The sequence below is a fragment of the Lactuca sativa genome, chromosome 6 (genome assembly GCF_002870075.4).
Source record: "Lactuca sativa cultivar Salinas chromosome 6, Lsat_Salinas_v11, whole genome shotgun sequence".
Classification (NCBI taxonomy): Eukaryota; Viridiplantae; Streptophyta; class Magnoliopsida; order Asterales; family Asteraceae; genus Lactuca; species Lactuca sativa.
This window is the reverse complement of record NC_056628.2, coordinates 197,522,465-197,544,463: the sequence shown is the minus strand read 5'-3', so window position 1 is coordinate 197,544,463 and position 21,999 is coordinate 197,522,465. Positions and strand designations below refer to the sequence as shown.

The window sequence follows — 21,999 nt, the reverse complement described above, 5'->3', positions numbered from 1 at the left end:
AGACCTTGACTTTACAAATGATGTCATCTAACAGAGTATAGATGACAACCACAGACTATTCTAGACCGTCTAGTGGAACACCAACAGGCTCGCAACCTGTAGGTGTTTTTGAGCTATGTGTTCACCATATAATAAAACTCTGGCAACTATGGACTTAGTGTCTTATAAATGAACATTGGCAGCTATGTACTTATTGCCTAATACATAACATTGGCTGATGTGCCTAATATATAACATTGACAGTTATGCCTAATAGATAACATCGGCAACTATGGACTTAATATCTGTTAGATAAACCCTAGCAGCGATGGACTCCATGCCTCTTCCTTAGGGCAAGTCCTTAGGAATGAATATTGAAGAATACATACTGACTATTATTATGGAGGAACTGAACTAGTACTGTTAGCATAGATTATCCTTAGTGTAAATCCTTAAGAATAAAGAAGATAATGGGTATGAGAAATTGGGTTGATTGTTTGATGATTAAACATATTAATTATATTATTATGGGTTGAAAACCTTATGTACTCACCAGGTTTCCTAACCCGATCCACTCAGTTTATTGTATCATAGGTAGCGATATTAAAGATACATTCTGCTGAAAGATTCAATGAGTATTAGACCATTAGTTCAATTATTGTTTATATATTGACGATTCAGTGTCTTAATATAAATAAAAATATATTTATTCGAAAATGCCTTGATAATATAATTATTATATTTTATAGGAACAAATTCCGCAATATTTTTATTCAAAATGATACTTTGATTTTTAACTAAACATAAACAAATAAGTATTTTCGGGCTATGAAATAAGTATAATGACTTCATGATTGCCACATCATTATATAGAGCATTAAGCTTGCGAAAGTTTATTGTCCCAGTCGATGTGGGATTCGTCCAAGCTTAAAGTTGAAAGGTTAAGAGCACAACCCTTTTGTAGAAGATAAAAATGATATAAGTTTTATCAAATCAACGATGTGGGACAGTAAGAAATGCTTATAAAATAATATTACTATTTGTTAAAGACAAGTTTCGAAATTTGAATTATGGAATATAAAATAATATTACTATTTGTTAAAGACAAGTTTCGAAATTTGAATTATGGAAATAATTTTTAAACAACATATAAATTTATTTATAATACCTTTATATAAGAATCAACAATATATTGAAGTCGGTATATAACCGGATGGTTTGAACGACTTTTAGGGTTGGTTCGACCGGTCGACCAGTTGAACCATTAAACCGGTAAAAGACCGGTTCAATATCGGTCCGATTTTCAAAATATTGGAATATAGGTTTCTCAAACCCATTCGGTTATTTTCTTGTCGGTTAAAAAACCTGTTTATTTGGCTATTTGGATTTTGATAAAAGATTGTGGTGTGGACCTCTAAATTTTTAGTCCATTTTAATCAATTGAACATAAACGGCCCAAGTTGCATTACGGGTCAACTACTTTCTCAAATGGGCTTAGTAGGGTTTTCAAAAGAGGCGCCATATAAAAACATTGTTTCGTGGTTTCTCCTCAATTGCTGAAGATCGAGATCAGGCGGCGGAACCCTTCTCGACTTGCAACACCCGAACGCGGTTGGCATTATGGTTTGTTCTCGAGCTTATCGTTCTTTTCTATCACCTCCCTTGTCGATACATAGCTCTCAATTTTCAGTAGATTGATGATTTCAATGAAAATATTTGCAGACTTTTAAGAGAAGAAACGGCGGACGTAACAAGCATGGTCGTGGCCATGTTAAGTTTATTCGCTGCTCCAATTGCGGTAAATGCTGTCCGAAGGTATCGTCCTCTTTTTCTATCATTTTTGTTTGTAGTTATTGAAATCGAGTTTCAATCGTATGATAATATGTATACTGATTATCATATTCTGAATCAATTAATAATCTTTTACGACTTCCAATCCTTAATATCAGGATAAGGCTATCAAGAGATTTCTTGTGAGGAACATAGTTGAACAAGCTGCAGTTAGAGATGTTCAAGAAGCTTGTGCTTTTGAACGTAAGTGTTGTAGTCATTCAGTATCATTGCTTTATGTGTTTATCGTTATGTTAACTTAATTACTCTTTTTTTTTTTTAGAATACACTCTTCCAAAACTGTACGTTAAGATGCAGTACTGTGTTTCTTGTGCAATTCACTCGAAGGTTGTTAGAGTTCGCTCAAGGGTTGACAGGAGGAACCGTGAACCTCCGAAGAGATTCTCTCGTCCAAGAGTATTCATTTCACTTATTTCTTTTCTTCTTTTCTCATTAAGTGCTGTATGGATTAATTCCAAAATGAATATATTCATAAAGGGATGAACGAATGTGTTGCAGGATGATCTTCCCAAACCTGGTCAAGCACCCCGCCCAGGTGGTGCTGCTGGCCCTGCTCCTGTGCGTACTTGAAGATGAAGATGAAGATGAAGATGCTGATGATTCTCTATGAATGATTATTAGCCTTGAAGTTAATTTTGGGTATGTTTTTGTTATGGCGTCTTCATTTAGCTTTCTTTAGCCTAGCATTGGTCTGGTGCATGTTATCAATGTTGTTCCATGACACAAGTATTTTTGAAATCTTTAATTTTATAAGATAATTTTGTTTGTTAGTATAGGCAAGATCATTGGAGTACAAGATTTGTATGTTTGAACTTTGATTTCACAATTTCAAATCAAGCTTTTGCTTAAACAACTATAAATGTATTTGGGTGAGTTCCGAATCAAGTATTCATAGCCACTCATTTAGGCACAAATCCAGAAAAATATAAAACAAAATAAATGCAAATAAGTAATTCAATTTAAAATGAAAACGCATTTGAAGTGCACCTTTAATGCCTTCCATGTTGAATTACTTACGTAGTATGTTGAATCTTATATTTATTTTATAACATATAATTGTTTTCAAGTTCAAATTGGGAAAAGATCTATAGGAAAAAAATTATTGTATCTTATATTTATTCTGTTACATATATTTTTTGTTTTTGAGTTCAAATCGGGAAAAGATCTGTAGGAATAAAAATTCATGAAACAATTGTATGTTCTTACAATGTTGAATTATATTGGAAATTGAACCGTCTAAAAGCTGATTGTTAAACTAAGAAAAGTGAAATATCTTCATGCTTATGTTCTTATTTATCTTCTCATCTATTTAATAAGTGTTTGGATGAATTATTAATTTTATCAAATTATTATCATTGTAATCATTTCACAGGAAGGAAGAAAAATACTAATTTCAATAATGTGTGTTTTACTACTACACAAACGCAATGACAGTGTTTAATGCTATTGGAAATTGGACTGTCAATAAGCTGATTATTAAACTAATTTCAGTAATGTGTGTTTAATTACGAGTTAACATAAAAAGCAGTACGAATTGTTCAAATTCTATATTACTAAACTTAATAATTAAATTCTAATACTAAATTAATAACCTAAAGGACTTAATACCAACACATCAACTTAATAGCTATTTAAACTAATAACGTAAAGCTTTTAACAATTATTTGTAATATGACCTGCTGTTATCTTAAGTCGTAAGATTACAATTAAATATAACACTATTTTATGTATTATATATACCGAGTTCAGTTTTGCCTTCAGGGTTTAGGGGTATTTTCATCCCCGTCCTCGTCCCTGTTGCATTAAAAAGGGTTCGCCGGTCAAATCGTATTCGGACATCGGTTCTGTGTCAAATACGTGGCTTTTTACCATTAAGTCTTAATACTTAGGATAAACATATCTGGAAAAAAAATCGAGGTGGATATGAAGAATGGATGTCTTGAAGGTGTATGTTATAACTTTTTTTTTCTTAAAAAACCCGGTTTTCCAAGTTTGGTGTATGTTATAACTTTTTTTTTTCTAAAAAAAACCAGTTTTCCATGTTTGACCACATTGGTTCTGGTCCAATTTAAAATTGAATTTATTCTTGAGTCAGTTCAGTTACACGCGGTTTTCACCCATTAAAAAATCGGGTATCCTGATTGGTTCCTAGTTTAACCAGTTGAGCCTGTCCGATTTTCAAAATAAGGTATTGGTCCATTAGGGTGAACGGAGTGAGGCTCGCCATCGGGACACCAAGGCTCACTACGAGGAAGAGAATAGCACCCCTAGCTCTCGCTAGGGGGCTCGCTAAGGGTTAATCGTCAACTGCATGACGAGTAGTAGTAAGAGAAAGCAATGGAAGAATTTCATTGGTGCAAAGGAATTGGAACGGATTGCAAATAGTTTCACTCCTTTAATTTCCAACCACTTCTTTAGTTTCTAAATGCCTAATTCAATTCTACATTTACTTTCCACAGTAAATAAAGTTAATAAAAAAACGTATTTATATAATAAAATTCAAAATTTATAATACCATTTCACTATTTTCACAAAAAAAACATTTTTTAATAAATAAAAATTAAAAATTTCAACTACTATAAATCAAACCACATTCTTAACATTTCACATATACACATACACACAAAATATCATTATCTTCCTCACATACTCTCTCAATTCACCAACACAAAAATATATTTATCTCAACAAAAAAAACCCAAAGACCCAACAAAAAGAAATCTTAAAACCTTCCATCACTAAATCTTCCACCTCGAAACACTCAATCACCAAATCTTTAATTCCCAAACCTTCCATCACCACCATATTATCGACTATCATTTGATCAACCAATTCACTCTCCCGCTAGCTTCTACTATCCTACAATGGGTCCACAAATGTTTCCATTTAATCTGTACTCTTCTAAACCAAAGAGATTTTACCACAAACAATCTCAACCACAAGCAAAAAAGAAAAAAAAGGAAAAGGGAGGGCTCCATGTCAAGGATTGACGGATGATGAAGAGAGGGCACTAGTTCAATCATGGCTAGATGTGTCGGAGGACACGATCTACAACAACGACCAAGACTAAAAAACTTTTAAAGAAAAAGTTTGACGTAACTTTTGTCAACACATGAAAAAGAAGACCCGCAACCCTGAATCACTCTACTCTAAGTGGAGGACCGCCAATCGAGCCACACGGAGTTCAAGGATATCTATATGAACGCCATGAAAAACACCCAAAACGGTGCAACTGAGTTGGATATCATGGCTAAAGTTCAAAACATTTACAAGGCAAAAGTCGGAAAAGCTTTTGCCAATGAGTCGTTTTGGGAAGTCGTGAAGGGCAGTCGAAAATGGCTAGGGTTGAAAACTCCTGACGATTACGCGAGGATGTCCAAACGAAGCAAAACTTTCGATACCACCAACAATCAATCTTCCGATGCGCGTATCGGAGGGATTTCCATCAATGAAGATCCTTACAAAGTTCCAAATCGTACTATGGAACGAGACAAATCAAAAAGAAAGTTGAAAAGAGCACAAAGTACATCGACTGAAGCATAGGAGATAAGGAACTCAAAGGGTTGGACGATAAGCCTGAGTGTTTTTTCGAAGTGGAAAAGTTAAAAGAAATGATCAATGCTAAAAAAGAAAAGAACAGTGCGTTACAAGTTTACTTAACACCCTCAGGAGATCACTTGTTTGAGGAGAAATGTCAGACTGTTAACAACGCAAAGTGGGATCTTGCTAAAGAATGGTGGTCAAGAATGGATACAATGAATGAGGATAATTCACAGGGCAGTAATCCATACTGATCTTCACCGACATTTGACCGATCCTCTTTGAACGATGGACAATCTTGATCTAAATATGCCACTGGAAGACGAATCGGAAGGCCAATATTCGGAGGAAGTGTATTTTTTTTTATCAAGTGAGTTTTAGTAATGAAGTGTGTTTTTTATGTATTAAATCGTGTTTTAGGTTTTAATTAGTATTAAATCGTGATTTAAGTTATTGTAATCATTTTTATTTAATATAAAGCGTTTGTCGTTAAAAAATATTATGTCATATTAATTAAATCAAAAAATTATTTGTGTAATATTAAAAAAAATATTTTATATAATATTAAATAAAAAATGTTTGTTTATTAAAATAAAGTAATTTTAAAACAAATTACAAAATGAAAATAAATAGGATATATTTTTATATAATATTAAATAAAAATGTTTGTTTATTAAAATAAAGTAATTAAATTAAATTAGAAAACGAAAATAAACAATTGTTTGCTAAGACTGTTACCACTCCCTACTAAATGTTAAGACTAAGTGTTTAAGTGAGAAAAATAAAGTGACACTAAAAAAGCTGACGTAGCAAAATGCTAGGAGTGTTATCACTCCCTTAGCCTTACGAGGTCGGAGGATTTAAGATCATTTGTGCCACCACATGTAACATAACTTACACTCATTCCAATTTGATTTGTCAAATTTTGTTTTATTTCTACGATTGACTTAAATGGCACTTAAAGTGGATGATGAGATGCCTTATTTGTTATGGTTTGACAATGGGCATGTTGACTCTTCTAGGAGCAGAAACCAATGGTAGTAGATTTGGGGCTTCCACTTGGAATACAAACTATATTATATTTTGTGTTAATCTAAAGTTATTACTGGACATTTATGACAAAAAATGACATTTTGGATTTTGAATTGTTGAATACAATTTTTTTTTATTGCAAACAGTTTTTTATATAAAAAATATTCTAGACAACTAATCTTGAACACTTGCTCACAAGAATAATAGTGAGACAATATCGTTCAAGGGACTCAAGCTTTCAAACTTATGTATACAAACAAAAAAATCACACTGTCGCAAATGCGACTATAGTATTAAAGTTAAGAGTTTAGTTTCTTCGAGTGATTAACACTTATATAGGTGTTTACTTTGATCACCCATATCGGTCGGATAAAAAAAAACAAGATTGTGGGTATATTGAGTGATGTGATGAAAAATACGTAACATTTGATACATCAAAAAGTTTTATTAAGAACGTTCTAAGTTGTCTAAGATGATTGAGTGGTTGATGAAGATGAAAGTGAACCTAAGATGCAAAAACCAATAGAAACAAAGTAATAGTGAATAGAACAAGTTTTAGTGTGAAAAAACAATAGAAACAAAGTAGTACCGTGAACCAGAAATATATATATATATATATATATATATATATATATATATATATATATATATATATATATATATATATATATATATATATATATATAAAAGAATGGTTAACTCCTACATTATACTATACCATCCATACATGAACTATTGCAATATTTTAAATACAAAAATACATGTATAGTATGCAACTTATTATCCAAATACTTATATTTGTGTGTATAACTAGTATAATACATCAATACACACACAATGCACAAATAATTGGGGTAATATATTGTTTCTAAAGCCGAACAAATACATAAATAATTAAACCAATACATCACACAAATAGATGAATGATAAAATCAATTCATTGCTTGGAAATTTAATATCAAATACACCTCTTAACTTGAGGATCAAAACAAAACGAAACTTATACACTTTACCGATTAATGGTACAACTTTCGAGTGTGCATCTACACAAAATAATATTACTTGCAAGACTCCTTACTTGGCTGTCAAATTAAAGACTGATTACACTCTCTTTCTTTCAATCAGCACAACACCAAAATCAAATCAACCCAAATCAAATTAGTTTTTATAAAAAAAAAAAAGATATCTTCTTCTACCAATTCTTTCCTGTTTCTGGATCTTCAGCCAAAGAAGAAGACTGTTGCCCTTCTCTATCTTTGTAACGATCGCAGCCTCGTTTCTTCTTCTTCCTTTTGATTTCAAGCAGCAAAACAACCTCATCACCATCATTCTTCTTCATTCCTTCCTGTCAAAAATCAAACCCGAACACCCACTTAAGCCCTATCGAATTCTGCCAAAAAAAAAAGAAGAAGAAAAAGAAGAACAGGGGAGCTGCCGGAACAGCCCCCATCCACATACCTGCTATCGGTCGGAGCAATATACCACATCGCACTTTCTCTTTTACCCCGTCGAAAAACTGCCGCCGAACACCCTTCCGGGGTTGCTGTCGCTCCAATCGAACCAACCCTTGCCCCTCGTACCTCTTCCTCCTATTTCCTTCGCAACCCGCTATCGAGACTGAAGCAAGCAACCGAGAAGCTGCTGGAGCAGCTCCTCGCTGCACCCACCGAGATCACAGCAGCTTCGATGCTTCTCACCTTCGGTCTCGTTGAACCTCGGAAAAGGCGATCCTTCTCGCGATCGAACACTGAAACCTCGTGCCACCTGCAAAGCCTTCGTGCTTCCCTCTCGTCGTCTTCGTTCGCGCTCCCTTCTGGCCCGCCAATTGTTCCTTCGCATCTGCCATTCATCCATGTTCGACTGCTTTCGTTCGTATCTTCCCATTTCCTTTGCCCGACCAAACAAGGAAACGGGGTCTTAAAAGCCCTAATTTCATTTAGCTTGTGAAATGACCAAACTAACCTCCTTATGAACTCATGTATTAAAACCAAGTTTCTAATTTATTATTATTATTATTATTATTATTATTATTATTATTATTATTATTATTATTATTATTTTATGGTTTTCACCGGCTTTAGTATTTTGGTTATTTTGATATTTTTTGAAACTAATCATTAATCATGTTAATTCATTGCTCTAATTAGTTGAATGTCTTTATAATAGGTTTGAAAGGTACTTATGTATTATTTTTATACGGTGAATGAAAATGAAAGAAACTACATATTAGTGTTCAAAATATATTATACAAAATATTTTAACATAAAATGCATAAAACATGTTACATAGTTCAATGACCGACATCTAAAATTTCTAGCATACCAACCTCAAAGTGAGCATCAAACATCTCGATGTAACTTTAAATTAAGTTAATGATATCCTTGATTAATAAAGTTCACTCTCATAATTGTGGAGTTGGCACACATACGTCTTCGATGCTTTCCATTGACTTTAATAACTAACTAACTAACTAACTAACTATATATATATATATATATATATATATATATATATATATATATATATATATACACACACACACATACACTCACATTATAACCTAGAAATAAAGTCGAACACAATGTTGTCAACAAAACTACGTTTCTAACTCTCCAAGCTTCAATCCTTACAGCTTCTCCTTTCATTCTCTCTCATTTCCGAAGGCCGTTTCCTTTCCCGAGCCTAACAATGACGAGCCTCTGACCGTTTAGATTCTATAGATCACGCTACTAGGGTGAGTTTCACGTCCCCACTTTTTAATATTTTCGGGGGAAAACACATGCTAAATATTGAATAAAAGTTAATATTATGTTTATGTGATAGTATGTTCGTATCAACATATATAGTTATATCAACCGGAATATAGTTTTGTCTCATATACACCTAAAGTATATATGATATTTTGAAATCATACAACGATGTTAAACTTGTTATTATGTTAGTATTATAGAAGTGTACTTATATATACCCAGATTTATACTCGGGAATTCTATATATTATGTGTGATGTAGCTTATGAGTTATACTCTGGGGTACTATATATACAATGTTGTGTTATAGACCCAAAGTTATACTCGGAAGTTATATATATTACTTGTTAAAGTATGTTATATGTATTATTGCTGGTTTTATGTCAAGATAAAATCTGGTTTTACTTCAAGTTATAGTTGCTATACTGCCTAAATGTTATGAAATTAGGAGTAATGTTTAAAAGCATAGTCTAGTAACTTAGGGTTTTAGACATGAAAATGTTTTTGTTGTTAGAACTATATAACGCCAACAAAGTCTACATGAGCTACCTCATTCATCAACTAAGATTGGAAATTGTAGTGGAAATCCTATAAACTGTAACTGTTAATGTCGTGTGAGCAAGGAAGTTGTGTATAGATCTATGTGGATTAACGCCCCATCTGTGGTTGTTGGATACAACCCAAATGGTTTTACGGTGGACTATAGATCTATGCGGGTTGACAACCCCACCCGTGGTTGCTAGCTACAACCCAATAGTCTGCGGGTGACGAACTGTCCTATTGATTGTTATGGACCCGGCGTCGATGAAGCGGACGGGGGAAGTATTTACCTTGGTGGAATCCTTTACGGCACCAATGACGGTTTTATTATGGCACCAATGGAGGATCCATTGGTGGGATATCTTTTAAATCAGAGGTTTGTATGTCTAACATCGGTTTTTAAATAAGCATAAACAAATTCTAATACTAAATTAATAACCAAAAGGACTTAATACCAACACATCAACTTAATCGCTATTTAAACTAATAACGTAAAGCTTTTAACAATTATTTTGTCACACCCCAAAAACCAAAGGCGGAAACGTTCCCGGGGTTGACTCCACGTTGAGTATCAAATCCAATGTACATAGTAATCACAGTAAACAACCATTACATTACATATATATGAAAGTTTACATTTGGTTCAAAAGTAAATTGTACAAAAGTTATACATATATCATATGAACAAAAGAGACGAGTCTTCAGAGCACTCCGTCTTCACCAAAAGATATCGCCGGGTACCTGTTACAAGCAGTTTGAAAATCAGCATAAAGCTGGTGAGTTCATAAGCGGTTTTTTTTTTGTGAAAATGTATCGGTTTCCTTTAGTTTTCTGAAAAGATTTGATATCCAAGAAAATCCCATATTTTCTTATGTAAAGTAGTTAAGTTATCTTTCGTTACAGTTCTGTTACAAGTTATAAGTTAACCCCAGGAAAATCCCATATTTTCCTAAATGCAAGATTGATTGAATAACACATTGTATAGTTTAATATACAAAACTATAATTTAGACGAACTGTAGATAGAAAGTATTTTGAAAACCTTGGGACTAACATCCCGAACCAGTTATAAGATAATTCGATAAAGACCATGGGATCACTATCCCGAAAATAGATATAAGATAACTTGATAAACCATAGGATCACTATCCCGAAACTAGATATATGATAGATTGATAAAATCATGGGATTATCATCCCGTATAGGATTTAGTTTCAAAACCATGGGATTACCATCCCGAACGAGATATAGACACAAGATCATGGGATTATCATCCCGAATGAGATATAGACATAAAACCATGGGATTACCATCCCGAACGAGATATAGATACAAGACCATGGGATTATCATCCCGAACGAGATTTAGATTCTAAACAAATTTTAGCTGTGAATAAGTTTATATTAATACATATTGTGAGTCGGGTAACCATGCTGATATGACAACGAGACCTCCTTGACGTTAGTCAAACGTCGAATGATATACAAAATTTGTCACCCCAGGCGTGCCCGCCTAACTGTAGCTAGCAGTTAAGGTGTGGGATTGTGTTGGATTAGTGTCTAAGTCCATAACTATTTTGGTATGTACTTGACCCGATGGTGCATGGTCCTTTTGGATTGCCTTCACCAAAGCAATTTGATTGGAGAAATAAATAGAGAGAGAGAGAGAGAGGCTATTATGATTTATTAATATAAGAATAATATATTAAAGGAGAAATCATATTTGTTTAATTAATATTGGTCAATAATTAATTGAGAATTAATTTTGTGATCAAGTGTAATTAATTAAACTAGAGGGGCTGAATTGTAATTATGTGATAGTTACAAAATAAGGTAAGGATTATCTTATATATAGGGTGAACGAATTTAAGGTGATAATGACTTAGAATTCAACTAGGATAAGGGTTTCTAAGACTTATCTTATGGTTGCTTGGTGGGCAAGCAACTAGATAAGGATAAGGACTAAAACCCTAATCTTTACACCTATATAAACCCCCTAAGGCTTATGAATTCGTCTAACCCTTCCCAAGAAGTCCTAGGGACGAATTCCTACACCTCTCCTCTCTCTTTATACCTTCTCCATTTGCTCTTGGTGTTTGTAAGCCATTAGAGGAGTGACACTTGTGACTCTAAGCCTTCCAAAGTCAATTCAAGGAGGAATTTGGATTGTTATTGCTATATAACAATTAAGGTATGTTCTTAAACCTAATTATATGTTAATATTGATTTCCATATGCTAGAATTAGGGTTTATAGTCTTGGATTGAAAGCATGTTCAATAGAGAAACCTAGATCCAAGCATTAGGGTTTGTATGAGCACATAGGATGTCCTATGACCAAAACCCATCAGTGGTATCAGAGCCTAGATTGGTTTCTATTGTATTGATGCTTGATATAACTGGAAAATTCGATTTTTTGGATTCTGGAGGCTGGACTCGCCGAGTCCATAGCTGAACTCGCCGAGTCCAAGGTGACTCGACGAGTCCAGGCTTGACTCGACGAGTCAACTCGTCAGATAGAGCTTATCTCGGGATTTCTTGCTGTTTTTGCATTGGGATAGTTAACTTATCATGTTAGATCAATATTAATCCGATTATATGATATATTTGACTATATTTTTGATCTAATTGAAGATATTTATCAATTAATAAGATAATTGTTTCCTTATAAGATAATTGATTAATTATTTTGAGTAAATTGATAAATTGTTTTGCAAGAAATCATTAAACAAATCAAATATGGATAATTATGTAATTAAATGTTAGTTTAGATTATTTGTTATTTGATCCTTGTTGTTATGAAAAGTTTCATATTTTGCCCTTTAGGTTTCATAGTTTAAATTTGAACCCAATAGTTTTGTAGTTTTGAAATTTAAATAGTTGAAACCCTAATGTGTTGAAATGTTTCAAAACTTGCCCTCAAGTTTTGGAATTTAAAAGTTGATTAAAAGGTTAATTAGAAATGTTAAATTCTAAAACTCTAGTATTGTTTTGAAAAAGTTCAAATCACACCCTTATGGTTTTATTAATTAATTAAGGTGTATAATTAAAAGAGGTTTAATAAATCCATAAAAGTTTAGGTTAACCATTTAATAGAATTAAAAGTGTAATTGTTAAAGTTAACCACATAGTATTTTAAAAGTTATAAAATACACCCTGTACTATATATAACATTAAAAGTCTAACATTATATATATGTATGAGTAAAAGTCAGTCTTACCGTTAGTAGGCCTCATTCACGAAGCTAGTCTATAAGGGGTGTTTAAGGAAATTGCCTATAAAATGGCGATTGAATGGGTATCCACTCTTACCCACCGCACTCTTGACTAGTGGAGGGTCGTTAGCCGAACGGGTAGGATGGGACGAAACCTTCCATTATAAGTATAATGAATTATTAAAGTAACTAAATGTTTTCATAAAATTCCCAATCTTAGTTACTTAGGCAAAAGTGAATTGATGCAATTCCATGAAATTACACTTTGTGCCCTTGCGAAGACGTTACTGGAGCGTGTGTGGTTAACCGGCACACTAAATGGGTCTAAGCAAAGGTAGCAAAGGGTGACTCAATGTTTTTCATAGTTCGGTGGAGCGTGTGTGGTTTACCGGCACATCAAATAGGTGACTGTAACATGTGAGGGCACCATGTATTTTGCATGGTTATTCACACCCGCTTTGTGATCCTCGGCATCCCAGTCACAAACAAGAGGGGCATATCAAGATTTAAACATGCCATTAAAAGTTCAATGAATCTCAAAGGATCTAGGAGTTTTCATAGGTTTAAAACTTAAATTTCTTTTTCGTTTTTCGTGGTGGAAATTAGTGAATCGTCATTCACTTACCTTCAAATATTCTGCAATTAGGGTTATGGCATCCCTCTCCCGAGTTGTAGAATATTGTGTTGGGTCCTAGCCTTAGTATCTCATTTGGGTGATTTACTAAGGACTTAATCAATCAACAAACTTGAATTCGTTTTCTCCCGTTTGTAGATGTCAAGGTTCGACAACTATGGTCTTCTCAAATCCCGTGGAACAAGTATTCCACATGAAGATGATATTCCATGATTCGATCGAGGAACAAGAAATCATGCTTCACTTCCTCCTCCTCCTCCTATTATTCTCCCTAACCCACAAGTTCAAAGGCTTGAAAAGTTCAAGCTCACTCAAGCCCTTTTGGCATGTAAACATAAAGAAGGAAAGTCCGTGTGTGCACACGTCCTAGGGATGAAGTCACACATTGATAGGTTAAGAATGTTGGGATCCGTTGTCTGTGAGGAAATGGCTGTTGATTGGGTTCTTCAGTCACTTCCCAACTCATATAGTTAGTTCGTAAGAGAGTACTATATGATGAACTACGACGTGACCCTTATAGATCTCACCTATATACTTATTGCTGCTGAATCTGCAATGATTTGGCACAATAGAAAAGCAAAGTTGATTGGTGAATCTGCCTTCGAGACCTCTATGGATATAGATAATGGCAACGAAAGACATGCTATGATCTAAAATTTTGATCATAAAAGAAAGGCGATGTCTGAAGTAGTGTCATGTCCTGTTCCAAAAGAGTCGATTTGCTTTTATTGCCAAGAGAAGGGGCATTGGAGACGAAGCTGCCCTATTTACCTAAGAGATCTAAGAGATGGGAGAGTCGAAACGTATGGCTCTAATTTATGTAAAATCCATTGACTAACTCTTTTAAGCTTCATTCTAGATTCTGAATACATAATGTGATAAGATTACAATTGATGAAGCTTAAGGGAAGAAGTGAGCAGAATCTAACCGTGAAGGAATGGATTTCGATCGTGTTTCTCGAAGATTAGATTATTGAGCTACTACTTAGAGTTAGATTGCTAAGAAAGATGTATTAGCATAAGTTTTTCAATGAGTTGCATTGTAAGGACAAATTTTTCCGCAATAAAATAAATTTTGATTTTATATTATTTATTTATCCTTGCAATGGCGTGTATGAAAAATTGATGTTTGAATGTTTCTATTATTAGCAATAATGGATTTGATTCTTATTATGTTATTTATGGAAAGTCGAGAATTTACCAAAAAGGGAGAGTTTCTCTTCGCCCAAGTTTTAATTGGACAAAAACTTGGAATCATGCAACTTGGTTGCAAGATGAATGAGAAATTTCATATTTGGAAATTAGACTAATTCATTGACAAAGTGTCAAGTTAAGGACTAGGAGATCAAGTACACAAGTTGCGTATTGATCAAGTCCACCATAAGAGTAACCAAGATATTCGTCATGATTTACTAAAGGATTAGTAAATATGATTATACTTACAAGATGAAGTGTAATTCTGAATTGATTGAAAAGGTTTAAATCAATAGTAGAACGAATAAGAAGAATCAAGTAGGCAGAAAGATAAAAGTTTCTCCATTCTAAGAAAAAGGGAGAGTACCTTTTATGCTTTATGATAGGTCTTAATGATTAAGAACCATATCTCAATTGATCCTCTAAGTGAGTCTTAGTACAATTGTATGTTTAAGAAAGAGGAATCAAGGATTGAAGAAATGGTTAAATCAAGAAGTCAATCATACTTCGTTCCAATAACAAGTCTTAAAGTTAAGATTGTGACATTGAGTAAAAAGTATAAAGAAGGTTTAAAACATTCATTAAATGTGGTAAGTTGTGATGTCTTAGATAAGACAAAGATCAACTAGGACCAATTTATGAGGAGTTTTGATAAAAACTACACTAACTCTTGAATATTTGTTTGTCAAGAAATGGTTATTGACAAGAGAACCTTATATGTCAGGGAGTCAGTGGGAGTCTTAATGGTCTTGAAAGGTCTCAAGAACAAATCAAATAAACCTTATCGATCATCACTAGCACACGAGTTAAGGTTTACAACCTATCGTGATGACATTATTTTGATTCTGTGCCAATCCAATCGAGTTAATTATGCATGTGAGTTCTATGAGTTCTCATTTTGAACGCATAAAAGGCAAAGCACCTTAATCAATGATAGGTACATTGATAAGAAAAGGTGAGCTGCTTAACTACTTGGAAGACATGGTGGGCAACTGTGCTACCATAAGGCAAGAAATCAAGATTAAGAAAGCTCGGTCCATATGAGTTTGAATTTGTCGTAAACTTTAGTTTTAACAAATTCACATGGATAAGAACACATACACTGCTCAAATCTAAGTGTCATAAGATTTCCTCCTTCATGAAAATGATTTTGAAGAAATGCTTTCACTAAGAGAGATTTTAAGAAGATAGTGATTGTAAAATTGCATTCTCAAATTCAATCATGGTTACGGCATCCCTTTCCATAATTTGAATTGTGAGGTTTGGCAATTAGTCTTAATTGTTTAGACACACATATGAACTATCGAAGGCAAAGGTGTATAAGTTCAAGAAGCCTTGATAAAAGATTATCAAAGCACTATGTATTAGAAACATGGACTTAAGAAATTCAATAGGTATTGTCTTTCTGGAAGTTAAGATGTTTAAGAATACATGTCGAAGCTAGTGGGAGCATAAGTGTTATGTTTTATAATAATCATCAAGATAGTGGGAGCATAAAAGTTATGATTGTATGATTATTAAGGAAAGTTTTGCAAGGTTAGCAATATTAATTATAGAAAACAAGAGTCATACTTTGCAAAGTCGCAATAGTTGAAGAATTGTTTTGCTATAATTAAGGGAGAGAATATTATGCTTCATTTCAAATCTAAAGGCTTAGGTTGCGGAATGTTAATAAAATTTAGTCAAAGGTACATAGTGTGTTCTTAAAATTTCGATTATGATTACGGCATCCCTCTTCACAATTCGAATTTTGAGAACATAGCAAATAAAACATTATGCGTCGTGTCCCATACGCTTCGGGTATAGGATCGATTGCAAATGCTTTAATGTTTGACCATTCTAAAATTTTCCAACTGTCGAGCGCATTTAGAGGGAAAAGGGACTAGAATTGGTTTTGACTAAAACAATTAAACAACTATCAAAGGACAACCCAAAGTTCGACGAGGATTGGTCGCTTGTGAGTAGTTGGAAGTATAGTATTGGAAAATATGGAAATGTTTCCATATTGGACGGACCATATCGACATCATTACGAATAGATAAGATACTATTAAGGATGAATTGTCACATGGAAAATATGGAAGTGTCCATATGGGGAATTGAATATTGAAAATCTATGACTAGATTAGAAACTTCTATGCAAAAGGATGTTCAAAGAATGTACTTTGAGTGAGAGACATCACGTCTATGGAATTGTCTTGTAACAATCTCCGATAGAGGACTTTGTAATATCATTGGCAATGGTCTTTGTGACTTTGGTGCAGTGACATTACGAAAGGATAGTTGCATAGAATGTTATAATCTAGCATATTCTATAAGTAGCAAGAATTTGATATTCTTTGACTTATGAAAAACGGATTTGGAGTTGTGAAATGAGAAGGATTGGAAATGTATTCAATGAGATCTATTTCACAAAGTAAGAACCATAGGTAAACATTGTGTGCATGCTAGGAGCATGGGACAAGTGTTGGAATTCAAGTAAGAAGTTGATTACCCGAAACGACAAATAATGATTAATCAATATGGTGATCAATAAAAGGCGTTTTATTTATACTCAAAGGTTTGAGGCCATATGGGATTAGTATTATTCTTGTGTTTCACATTTGCATGTTTTGACTTCCAGAATAAGTGAGTTTATTAAGAATAATCGAATTATTCAAACGGGCCACAGTCGTTCATATGTTGGAAGTAGATATGAATGAAGACTGTCGTGAATTGGTGTGTGGATTGTCTAAAGTGCATTAGACATAAGCAAATGTTTGCTGCAACGTTCATGAGTGCTTATGAATATGATTTGAGCATTGGATTAAACCCACGCTCACTTGGATCACTCCATGAAATTGTATCACGAGTGATTGGTGAGACGATAACATCTTATATTCTTGAAACCGAGATGTGTAAGTTGCATCTTGCGAATCGGTTGCACATTGATAATATGTAAACGCACTAGTAACTTGGTGTTATAAAACATATTGTTGTGTGTGATTTGGTGCGTGAGTGCAAGCGAGCATTGTATCAAAGTTTATCCATTCCTTTTATTCAAAGTAGAATAAAAGCGATATCTTTGGGCCCCTCGATGGTTTAGTGATGACAAACGTAAATGCTCGGCCGGGCTAGGGCTAATTTGATTTGTTCAATTAGTCAGTCGTCATAAATCAGAAATCGAGAAGTAGTAAAAAGAGAATGATTTGAAATCATATCTCATATGATATCTAGAATGGAGGAATATATGATCCTTTATCTTAGGACACACGTATCTGATATGATCAGAGTTGACAGCGGCTTTGGAAAGCTACGATTGCAGATCGGGATCCGAAGTCATACGCAGAATAGTTGTTAGACTTATCCAAGTGGGAGACTGTTGGATTAGTGTCTAAGTCCATAACTATTTTGGTATGTACTTGACCCGATGGTGCATGGTCCTTTTGGGTTGCCTTCACCAAAGCAACTTGATTGGAGAAATAAATAGAGAGAGAGAGGCTATTATGATCTATTAATATAAGAATAATATATTAAAGGAGAAATCATATTTGTTTAATTAATATTGGTCAATAATTAATTGAGAATTAATTTTGTGATCAAGTGTAATTAATTAAACTAGAGGGGCTGAATTGTAATTATGTGATAGTTACAAAATAAGGTAAGGATTATCTTATATATAGGGTGAACGAATTTAAGGTGATAATGCCTTAGAATTCGACTAGGATAAGGGTTTCTAAGACTTATCTTATGGTTGCTTGGTGGGCAAGCAACTAGATAAGGATAAGGACTAAAACCCTAATCTTTACACCTATATAAACCCCCTAAGGCTTATGAATTCGTCTAACCCTTCCCAAGAAGTCCTAGGGACGAATTCTTACACCTCTCCTCTCTCTTTATACCTTCTCCATTTGCTCTTGGTGTTTGTAAGCCATTAGAGGAGTGACACTTGTGACTCTAAGCCTTCCAAAGTCAATTCAAGGAGGAATTGGGATTGTTATTGCTATATAACAATTAAGGTATGTTCTTAAACCTAATTATATGTTAATATTGATTTCCATATGCTAGAATTAGGGTTTATAGTCTTGGATTGAAAGCATGTTCAATAGAGAAACCTAGATCCAAGCATTAGGGTTTGTATGAGCACATAGGATGTCCTATGACCAAAACCCATCAGATTGTCAGTCCCGAATAGATCTATTCACAAATTCCTCGCTCTCCCTCCAGGAGACTCTGGTTATATTTCCGGAGAGGATTTACTTGATCATCCATAAAGGGTAGTGACTATCTCACAAGCTAGTATTAAACTATTCACAGGATTCTCATACGATACCAAACATACAAAGATTTCAAGACATGATACAGTGAAAATAGTTACATACAGGAAACTATCTGGCAATACATTCAAATGATACGGAGATAAAGTGAATCAAACATAGTTTATCAAATAACTTTATACAGATATCAGTACATGATATAAAGAGAATTATAGAACCCCAAATTATTCCCATAATAATTTGATTAGTTTGGTTATTTTCTTAACTAAAATCCATTTAGTTGAAATTGATAAATCATTCCTTATGCTCAACATAATACATAAGGAGTAAAAGAGTTTATAAGTTTGCCAGATAATATTTGAAACATATTAATGTTATAATTCGAAAACAGTTTTAGTTTTGCTTGTATTCCCCCCCTGAAAACATTGAAAAACACGGAAAAAGGCGTAGGGGTATGAACTCACCGGACGAGAAATGTGACGATTTGGATGCTAAGAGTTGATCCGGGGTTTGTAAATACACGAGGTTCCTAATTATAATATAAAGATACACATTTGTATCTAATTAGGACTTAGTTTATTCATATGATAGGGACACTTGCTTCAAGTCGCGAAAACACTCCGATACAAGTGTTTGGAGGGACCCGGGTGGCGTTTAAGGACGTGAAATGACACTAGGGACTTGGGACTTGAGTTTACTCCCCATGAGTAAACTAATATAAGAGTTTTGGTCTAAAACACCCATTCCCCATGAGTTTACGGCCGTAAACTCATGGTGGGTGTGGTTAAAGGTGCTAAATGACTTCATACACTTAGGGAATAATTTCTAGACTTGGTTTAAGGACTTGGAATGATTTCAAAGCATCAAATAGACCTTCTTATGGGAGTTTACGGCCTAGCATGGATTCCTAGCCGTAAACTCCTATTTTCTCATGAAAATGGTGTTAAATGGTTCCAAAACAAATCACATGTGATTAATAGAATTATTCCAAGGCCTAACTTGAGTTTGCAAGGGACATTTGAGGGTTTTATGGAGTTTATGGCCCATGAGACCCCTCTCATGGCCGTAAACTCTTCTATAGGGTGCTACAAGGTGTTTCAAGGTCTAAAACTTGCATGGAAGGACTTCTAAAATTCATCTAAGGGCCTTAGGGGTGTTTAGTTTGCATTCTAACACCAAAAATCAAGGAGTTTACGGCCTATGCAGAAGTCTTGGCCGTAAACTCATAGAAATCCCTCAATTAATGTGTTTAAGGCCCTCAAACTATTTTTGGTTGGTCCTATGATTTATTCCAAGGCTTTTGGTGGTGTTGGATGGCTTTCTAACACCTTAGAATTGAATTTATGCTAAGTTTTGAGGAGTTTACGGCCCAAGCACATGCCTTGGCCGTAAACTCACATAAGTCCCCCAAAAATCATGTTTCAAGTGTCCAAATGCTAAAACCAAGGTTCTATAATTCATAACTAAGCCATACTAGTGATTTGGAAGGGTTTAAGGGCATGAAAAACCCCATTTACATGAGTTTACGGCCCAAGCTTATGTCTTGGCCGTAAACTCCTTCAAATGAATCAAAATCAAAGTTTTAAATGTTCTAAGTCCATATCTTGAAGTCCCTTAGCCATATCTAAAGTCCAAATGAGTTTAGGAAGGAGTTTAAGGGCTTAAAACCCTTCAAATTGGTGTTTACGGCCTAGGCAGCCTCCTGGGCCGTAAACTCACATATGTTGTCCCATTTTATGATTAAATGTCGAATTTGGAAGCCAAATATGCTATAGATTAAGGCTAGGAAGGTACCTTAAGGATTTGAGGCCTTAAAATTGAGTTTTGGACCCTTAATCTTTGGATTTAGGAGAGAGGTTAGAGAGAGAGTAGAGAGAGAAGGAAAAAGCTTCAAATGATAGTTTAAACAAGTTTATATAGTTCCTAAAACTTGGACACGGTGGAATTCTACCCGATACCGGCCTTAAACGAAGCTTTAGGTCGCACCCGATTGAGTTTCCGTCACCCGACGAGGATATTTCTAAAACTTATGAAATAAATGTTTTGGGCTAAATTCATGAGTTCCTAAATGATTTGGACCCTTATTGAATGATAATAAACATATAATTTCAGTTAACTAAGCCCAAAAACGATATCAGGAAATTTCGATCTCCGACGAGTTATACGGGTAGAATGGGTTTTTGGCGATGAACAACTTCGGGTTGTTACATTATCCCCCCGTTAGAGGGAATTTCATCCCGAAATTCAAAGAATAAGATACAGGTCATGGATTGGAATGAAACACGAATGGATTTGTTGCTTCGGATCTTCACTTTCTCAAGTGGAATCAGGTCTCTACTGGGCATTCCAGCGAATTCTCATTATCGGGACATGTCTTGGTTTCGCTTCTTGACTCTCTCTCAATCTACGATATCAATTTGTTTTCTCATGGAAGTTCCAACCCTGGACGACTTCGGTTTCTTCAAGGAATCACTAGGGTTTCGTTGGGCAGACATTTCTAAGGATTCGAGACGTGATGGTCTAGATAGATAGTACCAAGTTCTAAGGGCATCCGAAACCTGAAGGTTGCAGAATCGATCTCTACGAAGATCTCGAAAGGTCTGATGTGAGACTAAACTGGACGCTCGAAAGAAACTCCCGGGAATCCTTCGGGGCTAACTTCCTGTTTCTCAATAATCACAGAAACGAGGGATGCGTGGTAATTCACATTGGGAAAACCTTTGATTTCTAAGACATGGAATGATACGAAAGTTTGATGCCGAAGATCACGAGAACCGGGTCGAGAAAAAGATCTAGACGAGCGACCCTTTCGAAAACAAGGATGACAACACGAATGAAAACTCGGTCATTTCATGTTAAACATAGCATCAAAATATTTTCATGGAAAGTTTTCCCCTTTTTAATCGAGTGGAGCAGAAAAGTCCTCCGGACTGAGGATTTAATCTATAGGTACGAAGTTAATGTTCTCTATCTCACTAGTTAGTCGTCTCGATGGTATACATTTCGATTACATACG

At 34.5% G+C, this 21,999-nt stretch overlaps 1 protein-coding gene across 1 annotated transcript; it reads left to right on the top strand.

Annotated features, from left to right (window-relative positions):
• Positions 1-1,454: 1,454 nt before the first annotated feature.
• LOC111901553 (40S ribosomal protein S26-3) lies at positions 1,455-2,603 on the top strand. Its single transcript, XM_023897419.3, has 5 exons — positions 1,455-1,602; positions 1,702-1,794; positions 1,929-2,013; positions 2,093-2,226; positions 2,329-2,603. Exons 1-5 carry the CDS (start codon positions 1,600-1,602, stop codon positions 2,398-2,400), a joined length of 387 nt encoding a protein of 128 aa, XP_023753187.1. The 5' UTR covers positions 1,455-1,599; the 3' UTR covers positions 2,401-2,603.
• The last annotated feature ends 19,396 nt before the right edge of the window (positions 2,604-21,999 follow it).